This window comes from Sinocyclocheilus anshuiensis, unplaced genomic scaffold, assembly GCF_001515605.1.
Source record: "Sinocyclocheilus anshuiensis isolate Anshui unplaced genomic scaffold, SAMN03320099.WGS_v1.1 scaffold1278, whole genome shotgun sequence".
In the NCBI taxonomy this organism is placed as follows: Eukaryota; Metazoa; Chordata; class Actinopteri; order Cypriniformes; family Cyprinidae; genus Sinocyclocheilus; species Sinocyclocheilus anshuiensis.
In genome coordinates, this window is record NW_015554153.1 from 154233 (window position 1) to 167904 (window position 13672).

At 35.1% G+C, this 13672-nt stretch overlaps 3 protein-coding genes across 5 annotated transcripts in view; 2 read left to right on the forward strand and 1 right to left on the reverse strand.

Annotated features, from left to right (window-relative positions):
• Positions 1-1054: 1054 nt before the first annotated feature.
• Positions 1055-3850, reverse strand: tyw5 (tRNA-yW synthesizing protein 5). 2 transcript variants are annotated; one of them, XM_016463425.1, is made up of 9 exons: positions 3730-3850; positions 3436-3572; positions 3206-3360; positions 3056-3125; positions 2684-2728; positions 2393-2530; positions 2030-2117; positions 1762-1878; positions 1055-1594 (listed from the first exon to the last, which is right to left on the reverse strand). In XM_016463425.1, the coding sequence occupies exons 1-9, from the start codon at positions 3752-3754 to the stop codon at positions 1308-1310; spliced, it is 1062 nt and encodes a 353-aa protein (XP_016318911.1). In that variant the 5' UTR covers positions 3755-3850; the 3' UTR covers positions 1055-1307. The 2 variants fall into 2 exon arrangements, with proteins under 2 accessions (XP_016318911.1, XP_016318912.1); XM_016463426.1 differs by lacking the exon at positions 3730-3850 and having other exon boundaries at positions 3436-3714.
• A 111-nt stretch (positions 3851-3961) lies between these two features.
• Positions 3962-7885, forward strand: LOC107670716 (uncharacterized protein C2orf47 homolog, mitochondrial-like). Its single transcript, XM_016463429.1, has 5 exons — positions 3962-4384; positions 5782-5853; positions 5962-6088; positions 6338-6488; positions 7310-7885. The coding sequence occupies exons 1-5, from the start codon at positions 4082-4084 to the stop codon at positions 7386-7388; spliced, it is 732 nt and encodes a 243-aa protein (XP_016318915.1). The 5' UTR covers positions 3962-4081; the 3' UTR covers positions 7389-7885.
• A 1671-nt stretch (positions 7886-9556) lies between these two features.
• The window catches only part of LOC107670709 (GPI inositol-deacylase-like), a 15137-nt gene continuing 11021 nt past the window's right edge, over positions 9557-13672 (forward strand). For both annotated transcript variants that reach the window (XM_016463418.1, XM_016463419.1), the window contains exons 1-6: positions 9557-9776; positions 10444-10597; positions 10847-11022; positions 12093-12264; positions 12807-12967; positions 13096-13148. In XM_016463418.1, the coding sequence (XP_016318904.1) occupies positions 9645-9776; positions 10444-10597; positions 10847-11022; positions 12093-12264; positions 12807-12967; positions 13096-13148 (848 nt within the window). In that variant the 5' untranslated portion in view covers positions 9557-9644. The remainder of the gene's footprint in view (positions 9777-10443; positions 10598-10846; positions 11023-12092; positions 12265-12806; positions 12968-13095; positions 13149-13672) is intronic.

The window sequence follows — 13672 nt, forward strand, 5'->3', positions numbered from 1 at the left end:
GTGCTAAAAGAGATGAGTTTTAAAGTGCTGCCATGAAAACAGTCTATAGGAGAGAGATATGTACATAACTATCAAAGTTTATTAGTCTGAGTCTAAATGATTTAGTATTGTTAAATTAAATAAATGAATTCAGTGTAGAAAGATGAATGACACAATAAATATATGAAGAGACATTGGTTATAAGAAGCATTGACCTGATCTACTGTAGGTAAATCTGTATGTGAAGACACTGTACTACATTTAAATGAAATGATAATAATAATAATAATGATAATAACATAAAATATAGAAATAAATAATGAAGATTACAGTATAATCATGAAAAGGCTCACTTACATTTAAAGTCTGTTTATATACTACAGAGAATCAGGTCTTTGTATTTCAGAATATTGTACATTGGACTTCAATAAAAATATCTGACAGCCACTTCTAAGGCAGGGTTTGGCTAACAGGAGTTTGTGAGGGAACTGCAGGGGGTTCACAAGTTAATGGAAACCTAATAATTGACGAAATCATAAGAATGTAAACTTAAAATAAGTAAATAATTTAAAAATAAAATCAATAAAAAAAAACTACTTAATAAAAAAATTGTATTAATTTACCTGCATGTCATGTGATAATTAACCCACATCAGAGAACTATGGACAATAACCACAAATGTGTTATTAAATTATTCACATATTATCTTGAAATCTTAGGGTGTACAACAAGTAAACATTTTAGGTTTTGGTTGACCAAACAATTTTGGCAACCCTCATTCTGTATAATTTTATTATACACTGTATAATTTTAGTCCCATTTTCAGATGTTTTCAGTGTGTTACAAGTTGTAGAGAAAAAAAACAAAACATACTTTTTGAAGCAACTGGTCGAATTGAACAATTTGGTTACACTTTATTTTAAGATGTCCTTGTTAAAGTGTAGTTATACATTTAAGTACAGAGTAATATTAATTAACTACATGTACTTACTATATGGTTAGGGTTAGGATTATGGTTTGGCTTAGGGTTACTTGCATGTAATTAATTAATTGTTATTATAATAGATTTATTATAATAAGTATATGTAACATGTGTAACAAGGACACCTTAAAATAAAGTTACCAACAATTGTTACAGGAAGCCTAATTTTGTCAGAACTGTGTCCTAATAGTTACTGCACGTGCTCCAGAACTGTTGATTTGAGACCATGCTTTAAACCAGCAGTATATTAATATATTTAATCATTAATTTTTTGGAAAGAAACTAAAATGCCTTTATTGTCATTCTCAAACTCTATAGCTCCATTTCAATGTAAACAGTGAGAGAACTATGCTGTGTCTGAATTTTCCTGTGATGCCTCCATAGTTTGCCTAAGGTAGGCCCGGCTTTGAATCCGCAGCACCATGCGCCGAGCATAGAAATCCTGATAATCAGGTGGCAGTTCTTCCAAGATGCCTAAAGTCCTCTCTAGTGACTGCAGGACTCGAGAGGCTGCTACTGGGTCTTTGTTTCCATATGGATCTTTCTTATCATAACTCTCAGGTGGCAGATGTCTCCAGAACACGTTGACACCAACTCCAAACTGGAGAGCCAGGGTATTGTGAAACCAAAGTGCTGAGGAAATACAAACAAAAGTAGTATTTTTCTGAATGCAATTCAGCACTACTTTAGGATAAGAGCACACTTAGATGTATGTGAGGTTCACAATGTTAAAAGTATAGAATTTTATAATGGTGCTGTGATTATGTATAACTAGTTGGTCTGGTTTAAGAATAGAATACCTGGAATGAAGAGCAGGTCTCCTGGTTCCAGAATACACTCGTAGCGACTTGCTTTCACAAACTCAGGATAAAGCTGCAGATCAGTTGTGTCAATGTCCAAAACTTCAGACTTGTCCCCTAAAAAATAATGTCACAATTAAAGTTACAGTGAATTAGCAAAATAACATTCAGATGAAACTTTACACAGTTTGTTTGTTATGCTATTATACTATTATGTATGTGCTATGTATATAATGCATATATTGACAGTCATTTTGTTAAGTACTACCTGTGAGGTAGAGATAAAGGGCATCTTTGGGGCTGTACAGAACAACACGCTTTCTTCCTGTAACTTGAGCCAGAAGGTTGTCCATTACCTGATGGTAAACAATAAAATAACAAGAATGGTTAAAACAAGAATGGTTATTCATTCAAGATGTTAATAGAAGTATTATGCTAATTGTGGTATGGGTAAATTGAGCAATAATGAGAGTTAGTGTAAATAAAAAACACTGTTAACAAGTTTGGATATGTATACATAGTGTGAAGAGATATTGCATAAACAAAGACATTCAAGTGAGCTTTTCATTAGCTTGTCTGCAAAAAAAAAAAAAAATTTGACCAGTGCCACCTTTAGACATCGAGAACTCACATCGTAGTGTGTCCACAGCTGCAGACCAGGGGAACTGATGCGAAAGACACTGGAGAAAAACTGCTCTGGCTCAAAGAACTGGGGTATATGGAAATCCTCTGCTAGCTCAGGGAACTGCTTCCTTAAATCAGCTGGTTCCTGAAAGGGGAAGGAATCAATATTAATATATTAAAAAATATATATTACAGGCATTTTACAGTGAATATGCTGCCACATTGAAGCCTATATTCAAATTAAACTCTACAGTCCAAAACAGGCACGATATTCATTACTAAGAGTAATTTAAGCTACCTTACGAACATCTTCTCCAAGTGAGCGCAAGTAGTAGCTTTCATCCTGTTGGGAACATGAAGACCTATTTCAGCAGTTTTCAACCTGTGGGCCGCGACGGTCATAGTAGGAGGGCCATTAATTATTATTAATAAAAAATATATATTTTGTTAAAATAGGTAGGTTATGCAAAAATATAGTCCAGTGGTTCCCAACCTTTTCCAACTCGTGGCCCACACAACCAAACACATATGTTTTCTGCTGCCCACTAATGTGCAGCTAAACTTATGCGTACTAATTTAGCATAAATGGCACAAACTATTTGTCAAATAGAATGTTATAATCAAAAGAATAAAAGAATGAAGTTCAAATGTACTTTTTAAGGTAACTAACCTCACTAATGAAGAAATCTGAGTGCTTTGCCTCTGCAGCTCTCTGAATGAACTTGTCAAATGGCAGAGTCCTGAAATACAGAATTATGTTATGCTTCCACAGTTTTGTGTTGGGCTCAAGTATAAAGGATTCGTGTTAAATCGCACACACCTGTACACAAAGTTCTTGTGCAGAAAGTCCATCCTGGGCTCTGGGGACACATGCACTTTGACCTCGCGGTCTCCCCCCTTCTGCGCGAGATAACTCACCGTCCACGAGCGCACACAGGGCCCCAGGGGCACACGCTTCAGAACCGCCGGTCTACGCTAAACAAGACACGTGTGATTCATGTACCACAACACGGCAATAAATGGCTGTTTAATATATAATACACGAGTTACCAGCGGATATATATCCCTCAAGAAAGTCTCTCTGTCCACATCGGTGTACACGGGCACCTCCAGCTTTTCTTGACAATCCATTTCTGACAGTTTGAAGTTTACTGTCCATTCGCTGCCATCTGCTCCATTCCGCCTTCCTTAGAATATACAGTATGGTGATAGGAAGTCCGACTCGTTTTTGCGAGTCGACTCTTTTAAAGTTTGTTTCAAAGAACCGAATTTAAAGCCGAGTCTCTATGCTCTGAACTAAATCATCCAAATAACCCCACGTAGACATGTATTGTTATTTATTACCTTTTAAGACGTGTGTTTTAATCATGGATTAAATGAGTAGGTGAGATGTTGACCCGAGAACTCCTCAGACCAATTCAGTCAATTGATTAATTTAAGTGAACCGACTCATTCGTGAACAAATTAGACGTAGCTACTAAAAGCACGTCTTTGACGTATTCTTTTCACAAACAACACAAACAGTATACATTTAATGACGAATTTAAATAAAGAGTGAGTCTGCTTTGTCTGAAAATACTGATATACTGTTGAAATCTGTTATATATCTATCTATAAATGTGGAACTGTTGTGTCTTTAGGATGTTGTCAGTCGGATTTCCATAACAGATGGGCCGCTGAGGATGACGGTAGAAAGATGGCGCTGCCCTTGCTGAGGTGCTGCAGCTGTAACAGGCCCGTTTCGATTCTGATCCGGTACTTTACATCGAAGTCATTTTCAGCGAATCGGTCCAGACGACTCGCCCCCGTGGCGTCTGTAGTGTGTGATGCTCGCCAGTACAGCTCTGAGCGGGGGAGACACAAACAGAACCAGAAGGTTGTGGTTATTGGGGTCCCGAACCCCTTCATCTGGTTCCGAACCCGCATCTACCTCTTCCTCATCCGAGCTTACTTCGACAAAGAGTTCGGCATTGAGGAGTTCACGGAAGGAGCCAAACAGGTGAATGCCAACACCTGACAAAGCGTTATGTGATAGAAAATAGGCTACATAATGTCAGTTATGACAGTGCCTGTGCTATAATAATTATGGACAAATTTTAATGCCTTATTTTTATAATGGTAATTTTTCTGTCTTTTAGGCATTTTAAATATGGCTGAATGTTAATGAACATTAAAATTTGAGTTTTGTTGTATTTATTTATTGTAAGGAATAAGGATATGGGAAAATGATACAATTTTAGTCTTTTATAAACTTTTTTTATTTCTTTATTTATTATTTATTGGCTGATTGGACATTTTAATATGCGTGCTTCTGGTTGTAGCCTACACTACTAGTCAAGAGTTTTTGAACAGTAAGATTTTTAATGTTTTATAAAGAAGTCTCTTCTGCTCAACAAACCTGCATTTGTTTGATCCAAAATACAGCAAAAGCAGTAATATTGTGAAATACTTTTACTATTTAAAATAACTGCTCCCTATTTGAATATATTTTAAAATGTAATTAATTCCTGTGATCAAAGCTACATTTTCAGCATAATTTCTCCAGTCTTCAGTGTCACATGATCCTTCAGAAATCATTCTAATATGCTGATTTGCTGTTCAAGAAACATTTTATTATTATTATTATTATCAATATTTAAAAGTACATATTTCATGATTCTTTGATGAATAGAAAGATCTGAAGATCAGCATTTATCTGAAATAAAAACATTAATTTTATAACATTATACACAAAAGTTAAAGTTTTTTGGGGGGAGGGGGATAAATTAACACTTATTTAGCAAGGATGCTTTAAATTGATCAAAAGTGATGATAAAGACATTTATAATGTTACAAAAGATTTCTATTTCAGAAAAAATGCTGTTCTTTTGAACGTTCTACTCCTCAAAGAAACCTGAAAAAATGATACTAGCTGTTTTCAACATAATAATAATAATAATAATAATAATAATAAATATTTTTGAGCAGCAAATCAGCATATTAGAATGATTTCTGAAGGATCATGTGACACTGAAGACTGGAGTAATGATGCTAAAATTCAGCTTTGAAATCACAGGAATACATATAAAACAGTTATTTTAAATAGTAAAAATATTTAAAAATTATACTGCTTTTGATGTACGTTGGATCAAATAAATGCAGGCTTGGTGAGCAGAAGAGACTTCTTTAAAAAAAAAAAAAACATTAAAAAAATCTTACTGTTCAAAAACTTTTGACTGGTATGTAAACTGTGTACAATAGAGTTTAGGATTTAAAAAATGTTTTAGTGTGTATGTTTAGCAAGTGAAGAGAGACAGATAAACTTTGTTAAACGGGAAAACTTAACCAATGTAGTTTTGAGTTACATGATCACGGAGAGAATAAGCAGAGTGCTTAAACTTCTCCTTTTACTCTCAGGCTTTCTCACACGTATCAAGATTGCTGTCTCAGTGCAAGTTCGAGGCTCTTGAGGGATTAGTAGCTAAAGATGTAAGTACATGAAGATACCAATCACTTATATTATATTATTAATATTATTTACCTGTATAAGATTATCGATTTCATTTAGAGTAATTAATCTAATATACCCTCCCATAGCTAATAGGGAAACTTGAGGAAAAATGCGCTCAATTGCCTTTGAGCCACCAGAGGGCGCTGTCTGCTGAGTCCGATGCGATCATGTACACAACAACAGGAGATGTGGGCATTTACTATGATGATAGCGGTGAGACCCTATAAGCTTCATACCACGCAATATTCGCCCAGGTAATATGTTTAATTATTGTTTGTGGGCGTGTAATTTAGGAAATATAAGCTTTGAAATCAGCATATTTATCCTTTTTATCAGACTGTTTCTTATGCCAGCCACATTTAATGCGTTCAGTAAGTTACTATTTTAAAAAAAGAATTTTGTATAACGTAGACCACAAATAAATATGTATGCAAAAAATAATTGTTTTCCCATTGCTTTCAGGGAGGAAATATGTAAGTATTTTGATGCGTTTTTGGTACTTGAGTGCCAGACTTCCTGATGAGAGTATGGAGGGAGCAAAAATATTCCAGGTTGACATTGGTGGAGAGGGAGAGAGACCAGAGACCAAGAGATTGCTGACAGCCAATTATGAGTGAGTATTGTGATGATTCTTTCCATTGGCTTACACACACACACACACACACACATATATATATATATATATATATATATATATATATATACAGTCAAACCTAAGTTTATTCAGACACCTTCAACATTTCTCACGCTATCACAGCTTATTCGCTATAGTTTAGAAAATGGTAATAAAACATGACATGAACTCAGAGTTAAACTGTCAGAACAAATTCATCTTGAAAACGTCAGATGACTTTGATAGAAAGGTATGTAATGAATTAGGCTGAATAGCTGTCAGCTGTTAAATTTAAGTACACAATTAGATAATACCAATTTAGGTCAACCAATTACCAAGCAATGCTTAATTTTGTTCAGTCTGTGGTGTAAAAAGGTCGCATTAAAGAAAAAATTAAAGAAAAAACACTTAAGCAAAACATGGTCAGGTCAAAGTGTCTGAATAATTTTTGGTCACAAATTTTTTATCAATTTTACTGGAAGTCCACTGTATGAATAATTTTTGGGTATAATATGTCACAGTTTACTTTATTTTGCCATCCTCACTTACATAAATGAACTATAGTGTCCTGCACCCACTAGTAAAAAATTGCAAAAAATTGTATCTGGTGTCTGAATAATTTTTGGTTTGACTGTATATAGGTTCTTATGTTTTTATTACAGTTTCATTTAACTGTTCATATTGTGAATAATAGAAAGCTACAATTTTAATACCTTGAGTTAATGTCATAGAAATATCAGTATTATGTTATAACTGTAGTAAATTATAATATAAACATCACTCTTAACATTTATGTCTGTCTTGTTTTCCTGTTTTGGCAGATTCCAAAGGGAGTTTACCCAAGGTGTGACTCCAGATTGGATCATCACGAGAATAGAGCACTCAAAACTTCTTGACTAAGTGTGTTTAATTTGGATAGGAGAGTTTTTTTCATGCTTTTTTCATTTAATATTGCTCATCATGCCAAAACTTGTAGGCTCAATTCACTAACCTTCACTGGAAAAAAATAATGCTGAAATATCGTCAGCTCCTGGTACTTTCCATTGGCAATAGAACGTTATAAATATTGATTTGCTGTATACTTCAGTGTGTTTTATCTCACTGATTTCACATTATTAACTATTTTATTGTTTGTAATTTATGGTTTGCTCCTCATTGAATAGTTTGGTTATTAAAAAATATATATTTTTTAACATTGTATGATGAGTTTTGGGGTGAAGTTGACTGCACATTGCGCAGACTGTGCAACTGAACTGTAAAACTATACAAGAAATATCAGGAGAAATAAAGAGCAATTCTTTAGTATTAAAACCACAAAGACCACTGCCTGGATACTAGGGCTGTGCGATATTGAAGAAAAATGCGATATGCGATAACTCATTAAATAATGTGATACGATAATGCTTAAAGTGCCACATGCTCAGATGAAACCGTTTTACTCAGCTGTTGCTGAGTCAGTTCTGTGAACTTCTATAACTATCTTGTGTCATATATATATATATATATATATGGTTATTTGTTTGTATGTATGTATGTATCAAGAGCTCCTGTAAAACCACAACAAATTCCTTGTGTTTGCGCACACTTAAGTGGTGAATAAAGCTCATTCTGATTCTAATATAACTAGCATACATGTTTCACTTTTTGTGAGAAGAAAGGACCCCTACAACAACTTCTGAAAGTGAACGGTATGTGTTTTACTCGAGCATTACATAAAAATGTCATTTTAACATTAGTGTAATCATTTTAACATGAGTTTAGGAACTGAATAATAAAAAGGAAAAATACAACACTGCTTAGTATTTTTCTCTGAATTCAATATGCACTGATTCTTATTTAAGCTACAAAAGTTATTTAGGTAAGAGCAGTGAGTGATTTTCTTTTTCTTTTGTTCATGGCCCCAAGTATTGCAAGCCGTAGCGATATGCATATTGCGATATGTACATTTGCGATATTTCGATATATTGCACAGCCCTACTGGATACTTTGAAAGACAGGCTCATACAGAATGATGAACTGACCAGTAAGTTCTGTAACGGTTTTTATCAAAACTTCCATGTTATGTAAAACGTTTTAGTGCAAAAAAACATGATGTAATAAAATATCATAATTCATAAAAATATTGTACTTTTAATTTTCTCTAGGATGTTATAAATGGTTAGTAATTCTAATGGAATCTACTTATTTTGTGATGTCACATACAGTACAGAAAAGAAATTGGGAACCAAGTATTATTTTCCTATCATTGTTATTTTTCTTGGTTTTGTACATGCTTTGTTTCATTGAACATAAAATGCAGTACCCTTTAATGCTTAATAACATAAATGCTTGTGTTTCTATAAAAGTGCACACCAGACTTTCTGAAATATGCTCTGGTCAATCTCAGACACCTTCAAACTTTATTAATTATAGCTCTGTAGCAATAAATCAAATAAAAAATACTAAATACTAAAAAAATACTATACTGTAAAATACTATACTATACTGTGTTCTGTAATTTTCTAATCGCAATGACTTTCACTTTAAAGTGAAAATATTTTATAGCAAACCAACTAAATCCAAAAAAAACAAATAAAAAAAATTAACCAATTCCTTTATTGCTTATTGTTCATGTTAGTTACAGGGAACATACAAAAATATCCAGATAAATTGTGATAGAAAACCAATATGATTTTTAATATTACCATGTTTATATCCATTATAGTAAGACATAATGGGCATATGAAAGTATTATGCATAATCTTAATTCCTGATATTTGATGTGTAATTATACGCGATGCAGGCACTACGTCCCCTTGCTTTAAACTTACGCATTCAAGATGACACGACGGACCTTGAATGGCCCCTTTATTGACGCCTTTCTGCGTTTTACATTGAGGAGAAATATTCCACGATGATCCCACCGTTCCCCTGCCATCCCGCCCACTGTCAATTGTGATTGGCCAAACCCAGAACCTATTCTGCCTCTCCATTGGCTACTCTCCTGTCTGCGTCGTGACATCATGCCAGGGGCTGCGTGACAGGTCCGTAGGAGGTTTCCTATTGGTTTAAACAGGCAGTGTGGGTTTACAACATAGACTGTGGGTTTACAACGAGGAAAGCGGAGACACGATTACAATGAATTTGTAAATAAAATCAAACAAATCTTGTAGAGACATGAGACTCGCTTTATACGCGTTTTGCGGCTTTGCTTTTGGGCTTTTGCTCGTGGGTTTGCGGGAATTATTGTTTGGTTTCGGGGAGAACCGATGCAGCATGACATACATGTTCGAGTACCCAGAATACCGAGTGAGTATCACTGCAAACACAGTCTGTATCACTGTTGCTTTCTTCACACGTTTGCGTTGCAATTCACAAAATGTATAATTTCTTCTAATTAGAGCAACATCACTAGCTCACAACACAATTCACTGGCAGGCCATGCATCAGTTCCTCATACCTGTCATTCTACCTGTTGTTTTGGCAACAACAAACATTCCTTATCAGCAACATCAGTCATTATACAATATTTCAATGGGCAAAATCTTTTTAACCCTCTGTTATCCACCACTTGGGGGTCACATTTGTGTTTTTAATATGTTTTTATTATTTATATAGTAATGGATTTATGGTAAAAGACCATATTTACCCGAAAAGTATGCATCATGTTTTTTTTTTTCTATATGAAATATAACAAATATTGGGGAAAATATGTCGTCATTTAGTTACTGAAGTGTTTAAGTATGAAGAGTTTATGTAATACCATGGTGTAACCACTTGCAGGTATAGCCTAGTGTATTCCCTAGTTGCTTATAAGAGCATTGCGAGTACATCTCAAAATGAAGCTCTACCTGCCATACATTCAAACCTGCACTGCAACCTGAACATGCTTTTAAAGTGTCGTTTGTTTCAGGAGTCCTGTTCTACAACTTGATTTGCTTGTGGTCTTGCATTCTCTTCGCCTGTATGTTTTTAGCGTGTGCAGCTTCCGAAGCGTGTTGCACACCAGTACCCATCATACGGGCTGTATCTGTATGGAGAGGGTGCATATGCTCAGGAGACCAGAGGACTCAAGCTTACTGGCGCTCCTGTGCTCTTCTTGCCTGGGAATGCGGGCAGCTACAAGCAAGGTGAGATGGAACTGGTTTTTCCTCATTATTTCAGTCAGCACATCTTACACATGTACACATGTGCCATGTAAATAGCTTGGTTTTGTTTACTTTTTCTTTAAGGTGGGTAACCTGTTCGTTTGCTCAATCAATCTTGATCCTCCTTCTGACTTTTTCCCCAGTACTTATGAAACACTCTGATTGTTCATTACAAACAGAGGAAGACAGGTGAGAGCACACACAGAGATGTTGTTCTACTCTCTCTTGCAGCTCGTTCTCTGGGTTCAGTGGCATTGAGGAAGGCTGAGAACCTGGACAGGCGAATCCATATGAACGTGTTCACCATCGACTTCAACGAGGAGTTGGTGGCCCTGTATGGGGGCAGTTTGGGCAGACAGACTCAATTTCTACATGAAAGCATCAAAGCCATCTTGCGCTTTTACAAGGTCAGAGGTCAAGGGCATCTTTATTCCTTTTCCATCTCTTTTGCCCTTTTACTTTCTTCCCATTTCCTTTCCATCCTTTTCTGTCCCTTTGTTAGAATTACAGATCACAAAATTAGTTATCTAGACTTTTGTTCATAGTATACACACTTGGTTCACTTGGAGCACTAACAGTAATGATTGAATTTATAGACAAGTATTAGTTTTGAGTTGATAGCACACAAAATATAGGCCTGTATGTTTATATTTCTTCAAGGTTGAATATACTACAAAACTATTGCACAGATTTTCAGTCTGGAGGAATCAATGCTAGTTGCATAGTCAGAGCCAGTCTGCAGATTTTGGGCAGTCAGAGTTGGCAGATATCACAGAGCATTCTTCAATATTTCAGCACATCTTATACATATGTGATATGAATAACTTTCCCTTCAAGGTGTTTTTTTTTTTACTTACTCCACGACTAATGAAACTTTCCGATTTTTCATTGCAGATGGAGAAAGAGAGATTGTGAAAGCTCATTGCAACACACAGACAATGCCGAAATCCTGTAGCTTAACATAAGATTATTGCTTTAGCAACACCAGGGTCATGGGCTAAGAACGGATAAAATATTTACTTTGAAAGAAATATGAGTTGTAGACTCTTATGCAAAGCTAAATGCATAAATATAAATGTAAAATCACATAGTTTCTGATGGGTACAGACTGATTTTTAGCTTCAGACTAAAACATGTTTTATACTTTGAGCCGATTTTAGAATGCATATTCTTATTTGTCATGCGTCTCCTAGCAACAAGGTGCATGTTTCTGCATGTGTTGTGCTTAAACAGTGTTAAAGTCTGGTTGTGTTTGATCTTCAGCCATCTATGTTGATGTATGATGCCAGTTTTTTCTGTAACCATTCACAAAGTCAGCAAATGTATGATGCCTATTGTTTCAAAATCTGTTTAGATTTTAAAAGTCATGTAGTGTATTCCAGCCTTTCAGTCACTTAGTAATTGAACCTCATTGCTATTAGTAGGTCATCTAAATTCAAACCAGTGATTTTTTTCTTCTACATTCCCATGGCTGCAGGACCGTCCAGACCCTCCCACAGGTGTGGTTCTGGTGGGTCATTCCATGGGTGGAGTGGTGGCAAGAGCGTTATTCACCCTGGCACGTTTCAACCCACGCCTGGTCAGCCTCATCATCACCCAGGCCTCACCCCACCAGGCACCTGTCCTGTCTCTGGATCCTTATATACTGGGTAGGAAAAAACAGACCGACATAAATATGTACAGATGATTTGTTTGAGTTTTGAGGGTACACTACAGTTCAAAAGTTGCTTTTTTATTTTGAAAGACATTGCAATTTTTATTTCACAAGGATGCAATAAATTAATTAAATGTAACAGTAAAGACAATTATAATGCTACAAAAAATCTGTTTCAAATAATTGCTGAATTTTGAATTCATCAAAGAATCCTGAAAAAATATGTGTTATGGTTTCCACAAAAATTTTAAGCAGCACAAATTTTTCCCATACTGGTAATAAGAAATCAGCAAATTAATAATAATAAATTCTACAATATAACTTTTTTTAACTGTATTTTTGCTCACATGAATACATGTAGTTATGGTGAGCATAATAGACTTCTTTCAAAAACTGAAAAGTAAATACTGCCCCCATACTTTTTTAACAATAGTTTATTCAGAAGGTATAAACTTGTGTATTTGTATATTACACTTTCTCAGTTTGATTGTTTTTTGGTACACTAACATCTGAATTGTGTGTGTGTGTGTGTGTTAGAGTTTTACTCTACAGTCAGGCATCGCTGGGCCACAAATGCTGAAGACCTTCGAAATGTAACAGTTCTCTCTGTGGGTGGTGGTTACCTTGACTTCCAGGTGCGCTCTGGTTTGACAGCACTGTCCTGCCCCATTGATGACCTCAATAAGATGTCAGTAGTGGTAGGTCTACTAGCCATTAAAGTTATCTTTAGTTTAATATTTAACTAAATATATTTTTTTCAAGCAAAACCTGATTTGTTTTTAATGTGCTTACCATGGTACATCAGTGTTTTGTGAATTGGTTTTAGGCGACTGCAGTTCCCCGAACCTGGGTTTCCACAGATCACATTTCCATCGTTTGGTATGTTTTTGTATCCTAGCATTGTTTCATGAAAATGGAGAGAGAATTTAAACTGATGGTTAATTATTTTGCTCTTAAAGGATTAGTTCACCCAAAAATGAAAATTAACCCATAAATTACTCACATTGTTATTTTTATTTCACAAGGATGCAATAAATTGATTAAATGTAACAGTAAAGACAATTATAATGTTACAAAAAATCTGTTTCAAATAATTGCTGAATTTTTAATTCATCAAAGAATCCTGAAAAAAATATGTGTTATGGTTTCCATAAAAATTTTAAGCAGCACAATTTTTTCCCACACTGGTAATAAGAAATCAGCAAATTAATAATAATTAATTTATAAAAAGCGCCCATCCATAAAAAAAAAAGGTCTCACATTATTTTGCTCTTAAAGGTCCCATGGCATGAAAATGTCACTTTATGAGGTTTTTTAACATTAATATGAGTTCCCCTAGCCTGCCTATGGTCCCCCAGTGGCTAGAAATGGCGATAGGTGTAAACCGAGCCCTGGGTATCCTG